This window comes from Peromyscus maniculatus, chromosome 2, assembly GCF_049852395.1.
Source record: "Peromyscus maniculatus bairdii isolate BWxNUB_F1_BW_parent chromosome 2, HU_Pman_BW_mat_3.1, whole genome shotgun sequence".
Lineage (NCBI taxonomy): Eukaryota > Metazoa > Chordata > Mammalia > Rodentia > Cricetidae > Peromyscus > Peromyscus maniculatus.
This window is the reverse complement of record NC_134853.1, coordinates 157,988,085-158,011,336: the sequence shown is the minus strand read 5'-3', so window position 1 is coordinate 158,011,336 and position 23,252 is coordinate 157,988,085. Positions and strand designations below refer to the sequence as shown.

At 50.9% G+C, this 23,252-nt stretch overlaps 1 protein-coding gene across 7 annotated transcripts in view; it reads right to left on the bottom strand.

The window, feature by feature from the left end:
• The window catches only part of Capzb (capping actin protein of muscle Z-line subunit beta), a 108,071-nt gene that overhangs the window by 16,014 nt on the left and 68,805 nt on the right, over positions 1-23,252 (bottom strand). For all 7 annotated transcript variants that reach the window (XM_042272205.2, XM_042272206.2, XM_076565536.1 and 4 more), the window contains exons 3-4: positions 20,598-20,719; positions 14,605-14,718 (exon numbers count right to left, since the gene is read on the bottom strand). In XM_042272205.2, the coding sequence (XP_042128139.1) occupies positions 14,605-14,718; positions 20,598-20,719 (236 nt within the window). The remainder of the gene's footprint in view (positions 1-14,604; positions 14,719-20,597; positions 20,720-23,252) is intronic.

Genomic DNA, 23,252 nt, shown 5'->3' with positions numbered 1-23,252 from the left:
AAGGTGGGACAGTCCCATAAGTCCTGGTGGCTCCGGCTGAGGCGGAAATCAATATCTACAAAGGAGAACAGACCTGTGGAGTGGCCTTGTGGCTGGGATTAGAGATGGGGGCAGAGGAAGAGGCTCTAGAGAGATTGGGGGCAGAGGAAGAGGCTCTAGAGAGATGGAGGGCAGAGGAAGAGGCTCTCGTCCACCCATCCGAGAATGGCAAGATGATCACTACATGACTGAGGCACAGGGGCACCTTGGCACTGGATGAGGCAGGAAGCACAAGGCAAGAGCCTCGGAGGGGCTGGCCATTTGCCAGTGAGGCCAGGCACAATCATGCACTTATGTGGGCACATTCTAGTCCCCTTAAGATCCTAACTGGATCGCCATTTCTCTTCTGAGTTCCAGGTGATTTCTCCCTGAAAACCCCTTTCCAGCTGCATCCTGTCAGTCACACACAGAGCCCATGCCCACAGTCTGCACTTCAGAACAAAAGCAAAAACATAATACACTCCAAACGACCCACTTCACAGAAGTAGAAAGAGGTATTCTGGCCGTCAAAACTTTATGGAGTGTTTGATGCTGAGGTGTGTGGAGATCTTGGACGGAAACTTGCTTTGGGAATTTGAGCTGTAACTGTGACCCACCCAATCTGCAGTCTTTGCTCGTCTTGAGTAGCTCTGGAAACTGGCCCATGCTCCAGCATCCTGGGACAGTGGCCAGGCTTGAATACAAAGGTTTCAAATGTACTGAGTCCTGGGACACAGCCTTTCAAAGGGCAGCAAGGCCAAGGCCAGGCCAGACTTGCTAGGAACTGACCTTCCAGCACTATGGCTCTGAGAGACATCTTCAGCCACAGACTTGCCCGGGCTCAGGCCATGAGACTGGTAGACTCAGGCCTGAGATATCCATGATGCTGACCCAGGCCCACAGACCCAGCCAGATCAAGGGCTTAAGGAAGAAAGCCTCAAAGACACTAGGTGGGACTTCCTTCTGAAGCTAGATCAAGTAACACCAAGCCATACAGGCATGGCTGAACGAACATACTTGTACGCACGTCACTCAGAAGACTGAGGCAGGAAGGTCAAGAATTCAAGTGATATCCAGACAACATAGTGAGACTCTGTCTGAAGTAAACTAAAGTGTAGGGTTGGGGAGACGGCTTGCTGGATGAGAATGCTTACATGACGGTCTAAGTTTGAATCCCCAGCACCCACATAAAAAAGCTGGGCATGGGCTGGTGACGTGGTTTAGCAGGTAAAGAAACCTGTGACTTAATCCAATCCATGGAGGAAGGACAGAAATGACTCCCCCAAGTTGTCCACATGTCATATGTGTGTACACACACATGCACGCACACAATTAATACATTAAAATGTAAATTAAAAAAGAAAGAAAAGAAAAGCTGGGGCCAGATGTAGTGGTGTACCCCTTTATTCTCAGCACTTGGGAGGCAGAGGCAGGCGAGGCCAGTTGGGTCTTCAGAGTGAGATGAGTTCCAGTCTAGCCAAGGCTACATAGTGAGACTCTGTCTCAAAAACAAAACAAACAAACAAAAAACAAAACAAAAAGCCAGGCATGGCTGTGTGTGCCGTGCTTGTCTGTAACCCCAGTGTTGGGGAATGAAGACAGGCAGATCCTGGGAGCTGTTGGCCAGCTACCCTGGCTGAAAGGCGAGTTACAGGTTCAGAGAGGTCTACCTCATGGGAATAAGGTGGCGAGCAGTGCATGAGTGTGAGCAGCTACTTACACAGGCATATACCATGTACAGGTACACACTACCTCCCGAAGCAAACATTTCTGTTTCAAACACTGGAGTGAGTGAAGCCTCTGGCTTCTAGTATCATCCAGGACAGGGATGTCACACTCCTCACACATATCTGAAGATGGTTCCCATAAACTCCAAGAGTTCTGGCCTTTCAGTCCCTCAGTGTTCCTGCTGTGATACGGTGTTAAGTCACCATGCTCTGCTCACATCCCCTCAACATCCTGTAGGTTGCCAATGTCCTTTCTAAGGTGAACAGAATGCTAATACCTGAGTCTAGTGTTAACCACACCTCTGGGGAGAGCAGTCCAATAGCTCAGCAGTCCACATCAAGGCCTTGCCGGCAGGTTCCCTGTGCCACACTCCACATGCTGAGCTGCAGCCACCCCAAATGACACCTGCTTCCTCATGTGCAGCCAGTGTCTTGCCTCCTGCCTGCCCTGGGCCACCCTCCCACAGGGGTCGCTGTGACTCCGAACAGATGAGAGGAAGAAGGGAGGCAGGAGAGTAACCATGTTCCGGGTCTCACAGACCAGCTTCCTGCACTAGGAAACTGCAAGGCTTTCTAGACAGAGTACAGTGTGTCCTGAGCAAGGAAGGCCCTGCAGGGGAAACTGAGGTCAACCTGGAGGGGCTAGCCTCTGACACCTCTGTCAAACTGAAGACAGAACCAAGACAAAGAAGGGTCTCAGGCTTCTGAGAGACAGAGGGAATGGCTAAGGCAGGCTGGCTACAAAGCTAGCTAAGGGCCTGGGAAAACCAGAGTGGTCTCAATTGGTAGGTGCCCTTCATCGTCTAGGGACAGGCTGGCGGTAGAGTAGCTCTTAGGTTATGGACATCTCCTCTTGACTCCTTAATCTCCTTTTGCCACAGACACATTGTTCTGCTTCTGAGATCTCACTAAATAGTAGCACAAGACTGTGACAATGGTCACTGGGACATTTTTCACTAGAACCAGCATGTGGACAGAGCAGGGACAAGGTCACACGGACAAGACTCGGGTTTAATGACACTTTGTGGTAAGGAGAAAGAAAAAACAGGCAGACGAGAGCCATCCTACCAGGGTCTAAGTAAGGGTCTAGCGCCCTGACAGCACCTTCATGTCCCTCCCTAGACTAAAACTACCACAGCCACAGATGCCAACAGTGCTGGTTTCTCACACCATCCTTTATATCCTTCTGATATGAATGAGAAGTGTACCTGATTCTCGTAGGTAGGAGCAATTCCACTTCAGCTCAGGAATGAGGGGAGCCTCCAGTGTGCCTCAGGAATGAGAGTACCTGGAAAGGCTTCTGAAGCCAGCCAGGCGCCTCCTGTCTGTGTGACCAACATTCCTTTTGCACCCAATGGCTCCAAACTCATGATTTTCATATCTCCTGTCAACAGAACCCAGGAGTTGCCCCACATGTACCAGTGTGCAGCCCAGAGAGCTGTAGCTGCCCTAACTCCAGGGAGCCGGGCAATGAATGCTCTTCTAACTGGCTATACCAGCTCAGTTTAAGGGTACATGGCTGGAGACAGGAGAAGGTGACAGGATCAAGGACCTAGCCTTGGGGCCTGTCGCGTGGCGCCACGCATCAGGCTAGTTCCCTTTGACCCCTCTGTGCTCTGAACTGCCCAGGGGCCATCCCTTCCAGAACACAAAGTGCTGCTTGCTGTGAGCAGAGTCCCACCTCCATGGCCCCGGGAGCTAGATTTGGCGGCACACAAAATCGAGAGATTAACCTTGGCTGTGTTCAGATATGATGCAGAAACCCAGTCACCCTTGTTAGTGTGTGAACAGCTGTTTTCGCCACAGTTTACAGAACGTGTCTCAGTCTGCCCGCAGACACAGGACAGGTATTCTGTGGAAATTCCTCCCAGTACACACAGGTGCAGTGATCCCCTGAGCAAACATACCAATCGGCTTAGGCATGTGCAGCTTTCATGCCAGCTTTTATGCTCAGAAGTGCACATCTGGACCACGGCTGTCCTTTATAGCCTTTCATTTTTGACTTAAAGGGAAATAATGAAGGCCCCTCTGGAAATGGCGGTGTGGCTGGAGGGGCTTGGGGTCTGTCGGAGCATCTACACTCAACACCGCACGGGCGGCCTCTGCTTGTGCACCCCACACGGAAATGCTGGCTCCGTGGAGCTTGCCTCTTGAGCAAATCACCACTCAGGATTCTTGGGCTATCAAACCACCTCAATTGACCAGAGCTGTCTTTTTTTGGGAACTCATTTTGGGCTCAAAGCTTTGAATACATGATTTCACAGTTAGGAAAACTGCAGAGGCTAGGAGGGGGGTGGCTTAGTGGATCGAGTGCCTGTTACGGAAGTCTGAGGATGTGAGTTGAGATCCCCACAACCCACATAAAAACTGGCCATGGCAGTGTGTGGCTGCAACTGGCAAAGAGAGACGAGATCATCCCTGGGGCTCGCTGGCCAGCCAGTCTAGCTAATTCGTGAGCTCCGGTTATGAGACACTCTGTCTCAAAAACAAACTGGAGATCAACAGAAGAAGACATGTGTTATCAACCCCTGTCCTCCACACATGCATACACAGGAAGAGCACACCTGCACATACTCATACACAAGTACACATGTATGTGCACGTGAGTCCACATATTCACGGCCCCAAGCAAACCAAAACTGTATGCTAGAAAGGCAGGGGATGCACCCAAGTCATAGGCTGGGAAAGGCAGCTGGGACAGCTGTCTGGAGTGACTTGGTTAAGGCTTATATTCTGTGCTCACACTAGGGTGACTGGCCTCATGGAACATCCTAGCTGTGAGGAGAAGTGATACATCACCTCCAGCTGTAAGCGCATGTATGCGTGAAAACCTGCTACCATAAGAAAACCAGAGCAGGCAAGGAGCCCAGAGGTGGCTCAGAAGCCAGGGAATGCCACTGAATACTCTTACAAGGAATGTGGGAAGGAAAGTCCCCTGCTTCGGGGAGCATTGCAGGACAGGATCCTTGATCACTTGCCCCAAGCAACCATCTGTCCATCACAGCAGCCTAGTAGGCAGCTCAGCCAGGGGAGCAAGGCACTCTGGAGAGACAAAGGGCTTGACAGTGGGGGAGCTGGGCCTGGCTTCCAGAGAGCCACAGAAACCTGAGCGTGACTGAGTACCATATGGTTACAGGAACCCAGAATTCGGGAGGATTGGAGTCCCTGATGCTGGCCCTGGGGGATCGCGTTCACAAGCAATCTGCCTTTCCACACACTCCTGTTTTCCATTTCCATTTTTTGTAGTAGATGAAGTTCAGACAGTGCACACCAAGGCAGCCAATGCCCAGACTGTAGAGTCAGGAGGCCGGATGACGGGAACTACAGGGGGCTGCACTGTCTCCTGGGGGCATCATGCAGACATGCCTTCCCCTGGAGCTCTACGGGGACTCTGGGAACTGCAGCAGATACCAGCCCAGAGGAGTGGGGCTCGGGGGTAGGAGGTTGGTGGAGTGGGGGGTGGGAGGTCCCCAGGAGGGCTGAAGCTCATGCTGTGAGGTTCAGAAGCTCATTCCACTCCCATAAGATGGAGGGGGACCCCCACGGACCCAGCTTTCTGTATAATTAGAACAACTCAGCTGCAGTGGGTGTGGGTCCTGAACTGCTCCCACCCTTCACACAGGCTGAGACAGTGGTAAGCTGTGCCCCCCAGAGTCGGCAAGATGTGTTTTCAGAGGTGAAGACAGGAACAGCCCATGTTAAAACCAAATACTAATCACGTGACCAAAGTCCACCGTGAGAGCCTTCTGCTGTCTCTGGGCACAAAGTGCTCACCTCCTGCCCATCTCAGGACACACTGTACCATGCTGGTTTCACCAGCTCTGGAATTTTCGTCCACATTCTCCAGTACCTCATGCTGACCCTGCTCCCTGCTCTTCCTCAGCCTGTTGTGGGAGTTGGAAACCCAAGACCAGGGTCCTGGGCTGACATTCCTGGCAGTGAAAAGCATAGGGCCTTGAACTGCAAACCCCACCTGGCCAGATGGAGAGAAGAGCCTAAGCTTGGGACTAACCAGTCAGTCTTTCTTCCTGGGGCCTTTCTGCTCGAGCCTGCATGTCCTATCCATGGAGCTCTTCAGAACCCAACCTTGAGCGTGTGCCTATGAGACCATGCACCTCTCCCCAGTGTCTGTCCCCATCCAGCCCAGAACTGTCTTGAAATCAGGTCCATGCCTTTCCCACTGCCCAGAGAACTAACAGTCAGGGGCTACCTTGCCAAGTTTATGGCTATACAATGCCATGACTCCAGGATATGCTAGGAGGGCCACAGGACCCAGCACAGAGCTGTCCTCACAGCCAAGACATGAAAGTGGAGAGAGGGGCAGACCCAGAACAGCCAAGGGAGAAGGCTGGAGACCCGGGTACGAGCCCACACCTTCCTCCTCTTGGCCCATTCCCAGCAGACCCAGGTCTGTAGAGTTTGTTTCCTTTAATAGATACCAAGGCTTCCGGCTCTCAGAAGGGATGTGCGGCTTCCGCACAAGCCATTCATACAGTTTATGCCTCATTAGGGGATGGATGGCAGGCTGCTCCCAGAGTTGAAGGTCTAGCACCAGCCGAGGCTAGCCTTACCAGCAGGCTTTCTGGACCTTTCCACCTGCACAAGACAGGCCCGATAATGACCCCAGCTACCGGTCAGTCACCTCCTACAGCCTGATCCCCTGATCTCTACTCTCTCCATGTCTGCTGTGACTCATTCTCTGCAGTTACAGATGGTACAGGCATCTGTCCACCTGTCTGTGGTCCTGTGTGTGCTTCTTCAGGGCTGGTCCTGACTCTCTCTTGGCTGAACCTACAAAGTCTGGTCCTGGCCATGGATGCTCTCTATAAATGACAGCTGAATGGCCTCTTCAGCGGCCATGAGAGTAACCATCAGTGCTTGCCTCTGTCCTCATTGTACCCCAAGGGAAGATTTCCTAAGAATCACTAACTCTAGTTCCCAGACATTTATTTGATGCCTTGTTATGTGGGTGTTGGCTGAGCACAGTGTGGCTAGCGACATTGATGACATAGCCTGTCACTGTACCAAGGCCACTCTCAGACACAGGGAAGGCGGATCCACACAGCTAACTGCTGCATGCAGAGTTAGTGTGTGTGGCAAGAAGTCAACATGTACACTGGAGGCACTCAGTGGGGAAGGGCAGAAAAGAGCCAAGGTCGCCCCAACTGTGTGGTGACTCATGAAGAGAGGTGAAGTTTCACAGGTGGTGTCTGTTCCCGGGGCTGGGGAGGCCTCCCTCAGCTCAGACATGGCTTCCTGTCTCTGCAGGGTTTCCCCAGGAAAACTCACCACCACCTCCAGTTGTCCACAGGAGTAGACATTGAATGCCTACATCCAAAAAGGGCTGTACCTCAGAGCCCACAGCCCTGGGGAATGTAGTTTCAGGGTTCCAGGACACCAAGGTGACAAGTTTTCAGACACAAATGTGGCTGCTCTCCCTCCCTTGGCCAGGGTTGCTCCAGTGTCACAGACACTAGGAAGGAGCAGAAAGAGCCACAGCTCTGATACGGCTGCTGAGAGGGGAGAGGAGCTAGGGTGCCCGGAAAGGCCATCTACCAAGCCCCCGACTGCTCCCGCAGAGACCCATGGGCTTCTCGGACTGCCGCAGGAACACCAGCCTTGTTTTACTCTGTAAAGGTCTTTCAGGAAAGCAGGGTTGATTAGCAAAGCTAATTACAGCTTTTGAAGATCCTCTCAGACCCCGGACAAGGAAGAACACAGGGCTCCTTCCCACCCTGATCCTGGTCCCCCAGACTCTGGCCTTCATTAAGTTTTGATTTCAATCAATTGCACACCCCCTAAAATTAACTTATAAGGCCAATAAATTGCAACCGCATGTTTGAAGGTATTATCTGTGCTGAGCTAAGCGCCAGGGATCGCAGCGCACAGGGCAAGATGTCTGCTGCAGATGGGAGTAATCAGCTCTGGAAATGAGTGGTGCCGGCCCCTCTGCAGTTAGAACATCTGGTTTGGGGCAGAACCAGAGGCTAGGCCAGATCTAAACTGAGAGCTGGTGGGGCAGGTCCCCTGTCTTCTCTGGAACCTGAAAGATCAAAGTGATGAACTTGAGCTATTAGTCCACTGTGGTTGCTCTGGCTGGTGAGATAGCCGTTTCCAGCAGCAAGGAGACACTGCCCTGCGCTGGAGAGTCTACGTCCAGGTTCCTCCCCAGAAAGGTAGGTCTCGGGCCAGGCAGTGAAGTTCTGACTGTGAACTAGACAAGGTCTGGGCGGAGAAGAGCTGACTACGGCCTCTGCTGGGAAAGAGCGCACAACAATCCGAGTCTGCTGTCTCTGCTCCCTTTTTTAACTCCCCCTTCGCCCTCACGCATTCCCTGCACGGAGCTGGCTATACCGTCACAGGCAGAAAACCACCCTGGGACTCAGGAGAGAGAGAGAACAGCTGGGATTCCAGGGCCAGGGTGGAAGTGATGGAATCCGAGAGGGCTTGGAGCAGGTGGTACCTCAGTCTGTCCCTGAAGCAAAGCATGCCCGGCGTCCTGGGCGGCTTCACAATCAACCCTTTATCTAAAGCCTGCTGTCACAGGTGCCCAGGAGGGACAAAAATCACTGTGATTATTTCTGTCCAGGATAGCAAAGAAGGAAGGAAGTGGGGGGTGGGGGTGGCTGGAGAGGTACAGTGAGGAGGGGGCAGGAGCAGGAAAGTGGGAACCAAGGGACTTCAAAGGCAGCCACGCAGGACCCCAGCTTGGCTCCCTGGATCTACTTGCCTTTGTCCACTCTGGGGACAGCTAGCCCTTTATCCCTAATTGAGAAGTATTCACAGGCCTGCATGTGTGCTACATCCCCATGGGAGTTATAAGCCAGAGGGCCTGCATGGCAGCCACCCTGGCCCCAGCCGCCACTCCAACCAGACGGACTCCATGTGCGGGTGATTAACTCCAATTCCCTGCAAAGTCAAAGTCTTTACAGACCCAGGATCAAAGCCGGGGCCTGAAGATAGAATCTAGTCTCTCCTCGGATCTCATGGCAGAGAACCCTGAGAGAGGCCCTGTGCACTCCCCATCTCAGAAATGGCTGGTGTGGGACGAGGCAGCCTCACATACCCCCGCTCTCTCCTTCCATCATCTTCTAAGGAAAACTAGCAATAAAGACAAGGTCACAGCAGGCAACCACGACCACATGCATGTACTGATGATGCTCTTCACATGGTCTCATGGGCAGCAAGGCCATAGCATCTAAGCCCTGCATTCTGTTTGGAATGTCAAACTCCTGTATGTGCCTTGCCAGTAGAAAGGATGGTTAGTCCAGCAGCTCAGTGTTCTCCATGAGGAGACTATAACTCCTCTAGGTCTGAGGCCTGGAAGTTCCTCATATGATAGGTAGGTGGTTGAAGCCTTGAGTCCAGGGCAAGCACAGCCTCTACTCTGTGGTTAACCATAATCCAAGAATCCCAAACTACTGGAGACTCTCAGAAGTTTAAGGTGGGCCTGTTTGTCACACACCCCACCATAGGGCACAGCAGCTTCAGTTACCCAGCCCTCCTGGGCCTAGCCTGGCCTGCTTGGAGGTATTGTTCATTTGTCTACATGTTCACATGTTCCTTTTCTTTCTAGAAGGGGTGGCTTTGTCTGGAGATCTATTTCCACCAGACCTGAAGCCAACTTGCCTTCCTGGACCCTCATGGAAGAGTCTAGCAATGGGTGGTATGTGTCCTCCCAGAGGGACCTGTGTGATTGGTCTGTTTCCAACAGAAAGGAGAGACAAGTGCATGAGCCCCTGGAGGAGCTCTGTGGCTTCACTCATGGGGGGACAACTAAGACTTCCTGTGGGCAAAGGTCAATGGCAGGGAGGGGAGCAATGATGAGACGGCGTGGTCTGCTGCCCTACACACCAGGCAACAGTGTGAAACAGCCCTCGGTGCCACACAAAGGCCTCCTGGGCATCTAAGACCTCTACTCCAAAGCCCGGGGGAGGAGCTCAGGCTCCAGGCCACTGACACTCATACAACACCACCACCCAGAGGCTGAGGTGGGGGCCAAGCACCAAACCAAGGTGCTTAAAAAGTTAAGAAGAAGGCGGATCTCTGTGAGTTTGAGGCCAGCCTGGGCTACCAAGTGAGCTCCAGGAAAGGCGCAAAGCTACACAGAGAAACCCTGTCTCGAAAAACCAAAAAAAAAAAAAAAAAAAAAAAAAAAAAAAAGTTAAGAAGAAGATGATCTGTTTTCTTACTATTTGCTCCAGGAATGGGCGGTTCAATTCATGAAGTCCTCCTACATGTTGTTGGGAAATTCCTTAGCCTCTGATTTTTTATGTGACCCACACGACAACCCCCAAACTCTCCTCCAGTGACATGGGGAGAAGCTGCCCTCACTGCAGGCCAAGCAGGGGGACCTCCCTGTCCTCCCTGAGGGCCTCTGCACTCTCCCCCTCTCCGTGCTTAGTGGCACAATTAGAGTCTCAGAGTCTGGGGAATCCAGGATGATCTGCACCTAGAACAAGAAGGGCTTATCCTGTTACCTTTCTTAGAACCCTTAATGACAGAACAGAGATATCTCCCTTAATGGCCAACCAAGCCCCTCAGCAGTGTCCTTGCACGTGAGCTAGGGGACAAGCAGAGAGACAGAGGGGAGCAGAGGGCGGGAACTGTGGAGTCTACCTAGACTCAGCCCTGAATGGCAGACCAAGGCTGCAGAACCACTTCACTGAGGGACAAACACCCCAGACCTAAGCCTAGTAAGTGCCCAGAGCCGTCCTCAGCACCAAATCTAAACATACAGCCCCAAGGGTCACAATGAGGCTGGGTGGCCTCCATGGGCCGGCATAAAAGACAAGGCAGCTCAGCTCCCGGCATGTGGAGACCCAACACATACTATTGAGAGGCACTGCCTGCACCCATCTGACACCTACCTGGGGACAGACAGGCTGTCTTCCCAGAATGCTCTAAGGTGCTCTGTGGGGAACTTTCAAAGCTATGAAGGCACTAAATATGATAGGCTTTCAACTCTGCTTCTGATTTCAGAGGCAAGGTGTGTGCATGTCCAGGGTGGCAGCTTGGGGACAGTGGTGCCAAAGCTCTTCTGCCTGGCTAGACACTTTGGACATTAGTCCTCGGCTCTAGAGCCACCTCCTGGAAAGGTAGCATGTCACTGCTTTCCTGTCACCTACATCTTCACCTGATTCACTTAAATGTCTGCTATTGATTCTTCTTCAATACCTGCACCATAAGAGGTACCCAAAAGCATACACATATACATATATACTACATATGTGCATATATATGTATGTAAACCTGTGTATATGTGCATATATGGATATACACACATATATGCATATGTATGTGTATGTTTACACACACACACACACACACACACACACACACACACACACACACACGAATGAATGACTCTGGAGTTGGGTGAGGATATGTCCTAGTTAGTTTTTATTAACTTGGCTCAAACAGTCTCCTGAAGGAGAAGAAACCACAATTGAGTAATTGCCTCTATCAGACTGGCTGTGGGCAAGACTATGGGAACATCTTCTTGATTATTGATTTCTGTGGGAGTAGTTGGAGGGCCTGGGTCACTGTGGGAAATGCCACCCTTCAGAAGGTGGTCCTGGATTATGTAAGAAAGGTAACGGAGTTAGTATGCAGCATTCCTCCATGGTCTCTGCCTGAGCTCCTGCCTTTTCCCTCAATGACCAACTACAACCATAAGACAGACAAACCCACTCCTCCCCCAAGTCGGCCTCAGTCAGTGTTTTATCACAGCAACAGAAAGCAAAGGAAAACAGGATAGTTCTGTGCTGCGGGGTGTCCTTCTGTACACTGTGAATGTGTGTTGCTCTCATTGGTTACAAATAAAGCTGTTTTGGCCAATAACCAGGCAGGATAAGGTTAGGTGGAAAAACCAAACTAAGGAGGGGATGAAGAAGGGCAGAGTTAGGAGAGTCTCAAGCCAGACGGTGAAGAATCAGACATACAAAATGGGATAGAGGTAAAGGCTACCTCGGGGAGTATATGGATTAATAGAAATGGGTTAAGTTGTAAGGGCTAATTAGTAATAAGCCTGAGCTAATGGCCGAGCATTTATAATTAATGTAAGCCTCTGAGTGATTATTTGGAAGCGGCTGCAGGACAGGGTGGGAAAGAGAAACTCCGTTCACAGTTCTGTCACTGAAGTCTCTGCCACCTTCCGGCTGGTAAACTTGGATGACCTCCTTTGTACTTCTGAATGTGTCAATTCATTTCTGGGAGGGGATGGTCCCTAATGGAGGTGGCCACACTCCATGGTCACATGATAGTGACTTACTACCACTGCTGTCTATTAATATGACTGCAACATGAAACTGACTCCACTTGGGCCTCAGAGCCCACTTATTTAAAGCTGTTTCTTATGGCAAGGTGAAATCAGAGAATTAAAACTACATATGAGTGGTAGAGCTGGTTTTCAGAACCTCTAGGAGGAGCAATCCCACAAAGTGACAAAACAAGAGATGTGAGACCCATTAGATATGAAAGCCCATTTTAACTGTGAGAAGTAACATTTCTGCAAATGTAGAGCAAAAGGAGATTTGAATCCTCGCTCTCTGCTGGCATGCCCTGTGAGTTTTGGAAGCCTTAATCTCTGCATCTTTCTCCGAGGACCTTGTAACTTAATTAAAAGGCATCCATATGGGGACTAGAGAGATGGCTTGGCAGTTAAGAGCACTGACTGCTCTTCCAGAGGACCTGAGTTCAATTCCCAGCATCCACATGGCAGCTCACAACTGTAAGTCCCGTTCCAGGGTATCCAACACCTTCACACAGACATACATGCAGGCAAAACACCAATGTACATAAAAAAATTATTAAAAAATAGTATCATATGTAAAACCTCACCATGTAAGACACCAAGATTGCTGCTAAACAGACATGTATGTGGGGGGTCACTGGACTGTTTGGGACCATGTGCTGATGGCTTCCTGATGACTGTCTGTGTCAGGCTGAGAAGGAGCCCCTTCCCTCCCAAATGCTAACGGGGAGAACAGTCCATAGTCTGCATGCTTAAGCCCCGGGCCTCTTTTCTAACTACAGGGTCACTGTTCGAATTCACTGTTTCTCTCATTTCCTTTTTTTTTAATTAAAAAAAAATTTTTTTTTTTTTTTTTTTTTGCCTCTATGCTAGAGCAGGGTGGAATCAAGTAGAGATGGCAGTCAAATCCCACCCACCTCAGGGCTCAAGAAGTGAGTTTTACATTTTATAAGGTGACATACAAAAAGACAAAACCAAGATCAGCCTTCTGCGGTCTGCAAGCCTAATGGGGTCACTACCTGTCCCTTCACGGGAGTGTGCCTACCAACCCTTGTCCCAGATGGGGGGAATTGTACTAACTTCATGTTGCTGTATTCCCAGCACAGAACCTAACTTGGAATGGGATTGCACTGATGGAACATGCAGCCAGCCTTCTCTGGAACCCTTTCTTTTTTCTTTTTTTTTTGGTTTTTCGAAACAGGGTTTCTCTGTGTAGCTTTGTGCCTTTTCCTGGAACTCACTTGGTAGCCCAGGCTGGCCTCGAACTCACAGAGATCCGCCTGGCTCTGCCTCCCGAGTGCTGGGATTAAAGGCGTGTGCTACCACCGCCCGGCTTCTGGAACCCTTTCTTGAAGAGTGACGGCTAAATGACCAAGTGTTTTGGTGGCGTGACAAAATGGGAGTGAAAAGGAACCAAGACCAGCACACTGACAGCTTCCCTGTGCTGTGCCCTGGCCAGCTTTGGACTCAGCTGCTCAGCTGATGTCAAAGGAGGCGGCTTGGTTGGTGAGATGCTGGCTGTGCAAGCCTGAGAAGCGGAGTTTGGATCCCCAGCACTCATGTATAAAGCTGGGCATGGAGGTGTGAGCCTGGAACCCCAGCACTTGGGTGGGTGGGTGTGAGATAAGGATTCTTGGGGCTTGTTTGCCAGCCAGTCTTGCTAAACTGCTGTGCCCCAGGTTCAGTGAGGCCCTGTTTCATTAAGTAAAATGGAAAGTGTGGTACACACCTTTAATCCAAGCACTCAAGAGGCAGAGGCAAGCGCATGTCTCAATTCAAGGCCAGCCTGGTCTACAGAATGAGTTCTAGGACAGCCAGGGCTACACAGAGAAACCCTGCCTGGGGGTGGGGGTGGGGAGAAGTAGAATGATAAAAGAGATCAATATTTAACATTGACCTCTGGTCTCCATATGTGCATGTTCACATATATCCACATTCACATGTCCATATGCACACGAGCACATATTCACGTATCATACATGTGTACCAAAGGAAGGAAGGGAGGTGAAAAGATGTTAGTTTGGGGAGGTGCTGCCATGACCCACTGCATGTGACACCTCTGTTCATTCTGCCCTGGCAACTGAGCAGTCAGCATGGGCCTCCAAGCTCCAGTCCAAATGGAGTTATAGCTAAGAGCTGTGCTGTGCTCTCATAACCTCTGCACTGGGATCACAAACTCGGTCAGCCCAGGCTACACTGTATCTTAACTGCGCATTTGTGATTGGTCAACTGTGTCTGAGTTTTAGCTCTGCCCTGCCTTGGACAAATTCCTCATTCTCTCTGTGTAAGCAGAGCGCTCTGTGCTGACTGCGTCACTGTAGCATCCCACACCTTACTCTTACTGAAATAGCTGTTCATTTGAGAGGACCTGAGACAGCGGGAATGCAAAACACCTGCCCGTGTCTTACACACATAGCGCCCCGCCACTACTGTGAATGGGAACAGAGTAATTCGGTCACATCTGCATCAGGTAGCTCCAACTTTATCCAGTGAGGTGACCAGGCAGCAGAGCCAAGGGAGACCGCTCAGCCTGTCACCAGTCACACTCTACAGGAAGCTGTTGCCCGTGGAAGCCCCGAGAGCTAGTGTGCAGAGGGGACTCACAGGTCTCGGTATTGGTCGAAGGCATTGTTGGCCTCCACCTCCAGCTTTCTCAGTCGAGCAGACGGCATGGCCCCATCTTCCAAAGGAGGATCATACTTGTTACTCCACGGTGACCTGGAAGGAAGAAGAGGAGGAGGAGATGGTCTTATGAATCATTCCAGAGACGCTTGGCCTGTAAACAGCGAGCCCAGGCTCAGCTGCCTGAAGTTCAGGGGCCAAGTCACCAAGAGGCTTTCTGGAGAGGCTTCCAGAGCAAAGGTTCAGAAGTTGGCAGACTGGCTAACAGTTGTTAACACCAGCAAACACCTTAGCTCCACCCTCATTTCCTTCTGTGGAAAACAAGGCTACCATTTGCTACCCTCTGGCTATTTCGAGGAACAGAGAGAAAGAATGCCAAGTGCCTTGGCCACAAATAACAGTGTTTTCCTGTGTTCACTATCAAAGTGGTCAGCTGGTATCCCTCGCCTGAGTGGCTCTTCAGACAACACATTTTAAGAAGATGGCTGTCAGTTACAGAAGCAGGCAGAAGGTGCCTGGCTCCTTAGGGAACATAGTCAATAAACCCAAAACACAGGGCTAAGCACACACGAAGACCATGAAGTAAAGAGAATCAGCCAGGGCTGGAGAGGTGGCTCAGAGGTTAAGAGCACTGACTGCTCTTCTGGAGGTTCCAAGTTCAATTCCAGCAACCACATGGTGGCTCACAACCATCTGTAATGAGATCTGGCGCCCTCTTCTGGCCTGCAGGGACACATGCAGACAGAACACTGTTTACATAATTAAAAGAGGCGGTGGGGCAAAGACTTGCTGCATTTTAAAACCCCCTTCTGTCACACCAGAACACTAGGTCAGCAAGAGCAATGGGAGGTGTTTTAAGAAGGTCTCCCTGTTGGTTCCCAAAGGTGGGTGTTCAGAAAGAAGAGAATTAACAAGTGAGGCTGCCAAGATGCCTGTCATTAAGAGCACTGGTTGCTCTTCCAGAGGACCCCGGTTTGATTCCCAGCACCCACATGGCAGCTCACAACCTGTAACTCCAGTTCCACAGGATCCAACATCCTCTTCTTCTCTCCATAGGCACCAGGCAGGCACCTGGTACACAGACATACATACAAGTGAAACGTTCATACACACACAATAAAATGTTTTAACAAGTAAGGAGTAATGGAGAGGAGGAGGAGACGTGACGAACTGGAGAGAAGCCTTATACCCTTAAGCATGAACGGCCCTGACGCTGCTCCCCACAGGACTCACACCACCCTCCTGATGCTGCTCCCCCCAGGACTCACACCACCCTCCTGATGCTGCTCCCCACAGGGACGCACACCGCCCTCCTGATGCTGCTCCCCACAGGGACGCACACTGCCCTCCTTCATCCAGGGGTCATATGCCTTCACACCCTTTCAGTTTAGGATTAACGTTAAGGGAGGAAAAGTCTGATTGCTGTCTCTTGGCCCCCCAGCCTTGGCGAGCTGTCCACACAGGTGTCTCTTCCCGGTATCTAGCCTATAGCAGTGAGGCACATGAAAGGTGGAAGCTGGGGTGGTGGTGGCTGTTGGGTTCCAGTTTCCTCAGGGATGGCCCAGAGTACAGAGCGAAGAGTTGTGTGGTTCCTTGAGAGCCCCAGGCTGCAAATGTGTTTGCCCACACAGAGCAGGGCCCCTAGAAACCTGTCCATGTTTAAGAACCTAGGCTCAATTCCCAGACAAAACAAGGAAACTCCTTTTCAAGCTCAAGCCTGCCCACCTCCCCAATAGAACTGAAGACCTTAGACAGATGGAGGTGGAGGGAACAACCCAGGCCACCCCAAGACCAGAACTAGCTTGAGTCTTTGATAAAGAAGGCCTGTGGGGTGTCTGCCTTTATGCACCCTGACAAGCTCTGCAGGGTCCTTCAGTCCAACAGACAGGGAGTAAAGATGGAGCCGGGGTGGCATGACATGCCTGGAGTCCTGGTGGTGTGAAGCGGATGCAGGAAGATCAAGCCGGAGTCCAGCCAGAGCTACCTAACTGCACCCTAGCTCCAAAACACAACAAAACAAGGGGAAAAGGGAAGAGAAGGAAGGAAGGAAACCCTGAAATGCTTCCTTTCTCAGTTCTCAGGGGCGGCTGAAGGGTGCTGGCAGTGGCCACCACTTACTAGTCAGCGAGGCATGGCTCTGCCACTGCAGGACAATGTGCAAGGACCCAGGACTGTGACCTGGAGCCCATCTCCCCCATCCCTGCCTCCTCTGAGAACCTCTGGCATACCTGTAAGTAGGGCGTGTCTACACCCCACCACACCTGCCATCCCCTTCACACGGGCACAGAAGACACAGCCCATGACTCACTTTGAAAGGCAACCTGGAGTCTGCAAAGTGACACTTGCTGACAAGCTTGATGACCTGAGTTTAGTCCCCGGGACCCACATGGTGGAAGGAGAGAACCAACTCTGTGGTGATATTGTGTCCCCCAATATATTATGCACCCTAATAAACTTATCTGGGGTCAGAGAACAGAACAGCCACTAGACAGACATAGAGGCCAGAAAATGGTGGTACACACACCTTTAATCCCATCACTTGGGAGGCAAAGATCCATCCAGATCTCTATGAGTTCAAAGCCACACTGGGAACCACCAGGCATGGTGACACACACCTTTAATCCCAGAAAGTGATGGCAGGGAGCAGAAAGGAATATAAGGCGTGAGGACCGGGAACTAAGTTTGTTAAGCAGCAGTTCAGCTGAGATCCGTTCAGATGAGGACACAGGGGCTTTGAGTCTGAGGAAACGAGATCAGCTGAGGAATTGAAAGGTGAGGTTGGCTGTGGCTTGTTCTGCTTCTCTGATCTTTCAGAATTCACCCCAATAGCTGGTACTGAGTTCTTTATTAATAAGACCATTTAGAAATTCATCTACACAACTCCGTCAGGTTCTGATCTCATGTGTGTGCACACATACGTACACAGACAGATAGACAGACAGACAGATAGACAAAGGTGGTTGAGAAATTTTAAAGCTAGACAAAAACCAAAGCAACCTGCTAGGACACACGGGGATCACCCATCCCCGTGCAGACTGGGGCCTGAAGAGTAAGAAGCCTCTAAGTGTGTTACACATTCCTCCTGCCTCACAGACGAATGCCGTTAGCCCTGGAGCCGGGGTAATTGTAGCTGGGGGAAAAATCATAACATTACCCAGAATATTCTTAGTGGAAGGGGCACTCAGAACACATTTAAGAGCTTAAATGGAGGCCATTTGAGAAAAGACAGATGGACAGGAATGCTTGGATTTCAAAAGTCAGGCCTTTCATTTCCCCAGAAGGCTTTTTGTTTCAGCTAACAGGTTCCAAGCAGCGCTGCTGGCAGCGGCCTCGTCATAAGGATCTTATTTAAGCAAACGATCAAACACAGGATGGAAATGTGTGGAGAAAATCAGAGGACCTTGAAGTTTCAGATCCAGAAGGGGACAGGGAAGTCAAGCTCTCCACTTACCTCCTCTGCTCCCCTGCAGGCTCTCATCCCCCAGCCTCTGGAGCCGGAGTGGGGCCTGCTGGGCACCCTGGAAGGGCTGAAGCCACTGGGGGAGGGGCACACAAGCCCAGACTTCATCCCTTCCTTCCCTACCTTCCCCTGAGTGTTCAAAACAATGCTGACCAAGATGGGCTCCATGACACCTCTCCCAGGAAGCCCTAACTGAGCCGTGCTTCTTGAGGGCTTTTTCTGTGGCCATGTTCTCCCTAGCCTACCACATGGGGGCCACTTTCAAGGCGCTCTCCTCAAGGGTTGGCCCTGTACATTTGCTGGGGTACCAGCTCTCCATGTCACACCTTCCATGTCATACCTAAGGGCACTTCCACACCTACCCAATGGGCATCTCACACTCCATCTCCAGGATTCTCCCTCCCATCGACAGTGACCACACCTTCCAGCTGCCACCTGTCTGTACACAGACCACTCTCCACTCGTTTCAGCCCCAGCTTCCAGCCCACTTTCCTCTACCTAACCTCCACTGGAAGAAGGAAAGGGACATCAGCAAAGTCAGTTCTCTGATCTCAGCTTCAAACAAAGGACAAGCTCTGCGACATCCCAGAGTTCCAGTATGTGAGGAGGTCAGCCTGGCCTTCAAGGCCCCATTTCTACAGGCCTTGCTCCTGCCCCCAACACCCTTCTAGATGCCAGTGAGCTTGCCTCTACCCAGGCCTTAGGGCCCAGGGAGCTCCTCTATTGTGATTTCTTTTACTGTCTATTATAAAATAAAACTCAGGGACAAAATACAATGATAAGAACCTGAGGCAGTCTCCATCCGCTTCTGGCTCCAAAAGGGCCTGCACCACCTTTCGGTCCTCTCTGCCGGAGGCCAATATTTCTCAGGTTCTGAGGAACTCTCTGATCCATTCCAACCAGCTGAATGCGAACCCCACCTCTCGAACCAACGTCTGACTTTACCGAATGTCAGACCACAACACAAAATTCCTGCGACACTCCCCACCTGTTGAGACTCAACTCCAGCATTCTAGAGCACAACTGTGACCAAGATGTCCCTTGTGTGGAATCTTTTTGTACACTGTGAAGATGTGCTGCTCTCATTGTTTTAATAAAGAGTTAAACAGCCAATAGCTAGGCAGGAAGAGGTTAGGCGGAGTTAGGATTCTGGCCCCTCCTCCAGCTATCCTTTCTCACGCTGTAACAGGCCCGCTTATTAAAACCAACAGGCGGGACTTGCAGACAGGGAAAGTGCACTGGGATGGAGAAGGGCAGAGTCACCAGCCAGGAGACTCGGGGAGAAGCAAGATGAACATTCCGTGTTGAAGAAAGGTGCTGAGCCATGGGTAGAACATAGATAAGAAATATGAGTTAACTTAAGTTGTCAGAGCTAGTTAGTAACAAGCCTAAGCTATCAGCTGAGCATTTATAGGTAATAATAGTCTCTATGTGGTTATTTGGAAGATGGCTGGCGGGACAGAAAATTCTGCCTACACACCCCTGGCTACCTACTTTGCCTCTCCCTCTCTTGCCCTGTTCTCTTTAGCAATATGTTTGCAATCTTTATCGTTTATGCATGTGCTTACGTTATGATCTGTCTGGACCTCACAGGATAGACTCCAGGAAAAGAGCCATGAACAGGATCTGAAACACAGGTGACACTTGGAGAATGATGCTTCTATATGCTCTGCCGGATGACCACTACTGTTTCTGTTCAGGAGAGCAGCGATACAAGGGATTGGCTGAAGTCCCAGTGCTGGTTTGGAACCGACACTGCTGCTCCCAGTCGCTCTGCCTGTTTCTCCAGCACCAGCTCTCTCCAGAGAGTGCATAGTGTAGTCTCCATTAAGCCCAAACTGGGTGTGTGCAGCCCCAGGGAAATCCTAGAATGTTTTGGGGATTCTCACACTTGGAATTTTTAAGGGAAATTATCCCAAGTGTGCCACACATGGTGGTGCACGTCTTTAATCCCAGCACTTGGGAGGCAGAGGCATGAGGATCTCTGTGAGTTTGAGACAGCCTGGTCTACACAGTTGAGATCCAGGCCTGCAAGGGATACATAGTGAGACCATCTCAAAATAATTGGTTAGTTAGTTAGTTAATAGTTAACCTATTAAAAACATCTAGCCCAGCATCATCTGCTTCACAAAGTCCTTCTTCTGGGCTCCCCCAAGGTCCCAGCCAGCTCTGAACTGGCTATATGGATCACAATATAGTTCATCAGCTACTAGATGTGTTTTCCTGGGCAGGGACCAATATCAACGTGGCCTCTTACAACAGTCCACGTGGTGGATGGCAAAGGAAGGGAGCGAGGAAGGAAGGACATGCCGCCCATGGGGCAGCTGGCTTTGCAACAGCGTGGCTCTTCCATTAGATGGCAAGACACTGAGGCCTCTGTCCAGTGCTTAGGGGAGGCACCCGCACACGCTTGTTAGTGGACGGGATGGAGAGCTGAGAGGAGGAGGAGGACGACGACGACAGAAGGGTGGAGAGTCCCGGTGCGGCAGGGGCGAGCACTGCTGGGTGAGCTCACCTATAGGAATCCCCGTCTCTGTTGTAGTCGCATAAAAGGTAATCCTTGCCCACAACCTTGTCTCTGGCAATTTTCAGTGGCTGGTCAACAGAAGACAGGAGATCTTCACACAGACTGGGGACCTGGCAAAATGAGGGGACAGGGAGAAATGTGGTTAAAGTAGCACCTCCAATCCAGGTTCCGCCACCTCGAGGTCAGGTTTTGACATCCGGCTTGTAGTGCCCTGCCAAAATTCTGAGTCTGTCTGTTCCTCTCCACATGTACCCAACACCAACTGTATCTCTCTACAAAGAAACCTGGTCGTGAGTTGTCGTGGAGTTTTCTTTCCAAGCCCGGGTGTGGCTTTAATTACCTGACCACCAGGGTGGTCTATGAGTATGAGGACGTGTGTGCTGGGTATTGGTCTCTGGTGGACAAAATACCAGCTTAGGCCTTGAGAAGAAGGCAAACACTTCAAATACACAGGAATGCAAAGAACTCAAAGAATAACCAGGCTCCGGAGAACTCCCACAGGCTCCCCCATGCTGGGTGGAGTTTCCAGCACTTTCCAGGCCCCTGGCCAAGCATTACCAGGCTGCTCACAGCCAGCTGTATCTGCTACGGAGGTGGACGTCCATACTCTTTCCACAGCAGAGAGCAGCTAGCTCACCTCTGCAGCTTTACCTGAGTGCACAGCTGAGGCTGACGGGAAGACAGCTTTGCGGCCCAGGTGGCTGGAACAAACCACAGGGTCCTGCCAATGCCCACCATAGCCTTTGGGGGAGCAGGCTGGGGCTGCCTCCTCCCAACACAAACATCAGTTTCCACCAAAGTACTCCAGGAAGGGAAGGCAGCCCTTGCAGAAGCGGATGCCTTTCTGTTGAGTCACTTCCAGTTTCCATGTCCTGACTTTCTCATTTCAGGGTCTGGGTTTATGGGGACCCCACCTCATCATTTACCAGGCAAGGTGCTACTAGCATACTAATAACTCTTGGAAAGGGGACTGCCAGCAGAGGGGGCTATCCGCAGTTTGGGTCCTGTGTCCTTCCCAAAGGCCAGCACCACTAGGACAACCAGGCTCTGATGCTGCATGCTGCTGCCTTTAGGACCATCACGGCTTAGCTTGGGAAGTGCCACTTGGCACTGGAGCATCTCTTGCTTCCTGGAATTGTCCATCTTTTGCATATACATCAGCTCCCAAGAAGAAATACATGCCTCCAGTCAAAGTATGACATGCTTGTTTTCATAAATGTGGTCCACATGCACCCATGTACCCGACCAACCACCAAGTGGGGCGACTTTCCAAGGGAGCTTTCGTGACATCACTCTATCATCGCTAGGTGCCTGTTAGGTGTTGTGTACAATGTTGGGCCAGGTATGGCAAAGCATGCTGTTTACCTGAATGCTCACACCAGGACATGAAGTAGGTAGCCATTACCTTGTGTTAGAGATTACAGATTTGAGGCCCAGAGTCCTTAAGTTGCCCAGGGTTCACACCAGCAGCCAGCAGTGAATATAGAAATCCAATCCAGGGCTAGGTGGCTCCCAAGATCCTCCATTCTGTCTCTCTGGACAGTCAACACAAAGGTGCACAGCTCTCCCAGCCCCCACTGCTGCTCTGTATAGCTACTCTTCCACCTGGGACACCCTAGCTGTGGAAAGGAGTGTGCCCCGAGCTTCCCTGAGGCAGCTGAGTCTGAGGCACTGACTGCCTTTTATGGGCCTAATGAAATGACCCTGGTACCAGCATGCCACCTTTCATGTTATAGTTTGTCACCAAGGACCCAATCACGCCACTGGGCTGCTGCTGGGGACTCCATGCATAGGGAAAACATCTATGTCAAGTCAGCCCTGGCTCCTCCAACTTTTCTTTGTTTGGACCCGATGCCCCACTAATATTGCTAATAACAGTCTGCTAATATTGGCTAGCACTGCCAGCCTCTTTGCACCTCAATGCACCATGCTGTTTCAGAGAGTGCCGAGGGATGGCTCCCCTTTACCAGCCAGTCCAGCAAGATGATGGGGGGAGTCAGGAAAGAGGCTCTGCTTCCAGCTGGGCACAGATGTGTGCATCTGTAGTCCTAGCTACTGAGGGAGAAAAAGGATTTGAGTCGGTGAGTTCAATGTCAGCATGGCCAGGCCTGGTGGTACAGTCCTATAATCCTAGATACTTGAGAGGCTGAGGCAGGAGGATTCTAAGTTCAAAGACAGCCTGGGTTGTAGTGTAAGCCTCAAGCCAACTGGAATAACTTAAGACCTTGTCTTAAGAAAAAACAGATGTCTGGGAATACAGTTCAGTGGCAGGGTGCTTGCCTACTATGCACGAAGTCTTAAGTTCAATCCTCAGTGTTCAAATAACAAACAAAGAACCCCACCGCCAGACCAAACTCCCAAACCCAGCCTGAAGAGTCACAGCAATGTCAGAAAGACAGAACCAGAAGATCACAGGCCACTGCTCTGCTAAAAAATAAAAAAATAAGTAAATAAAAGTAAAATTAAAAAAAAAAAAAAAACTGTCAAAAAGAGCAGGCAGTCCATGCCAGAGACCAGCCACCCCTGAAGAGCTGACCCTGACAAGTCCCGACCAACCATAGAGGCACTTACACTTCAACTGAGCCCCGCAATGGCAGCACACAGTGGAAAGCCACGGAGATCGTGCAGGACACAGGACACGGA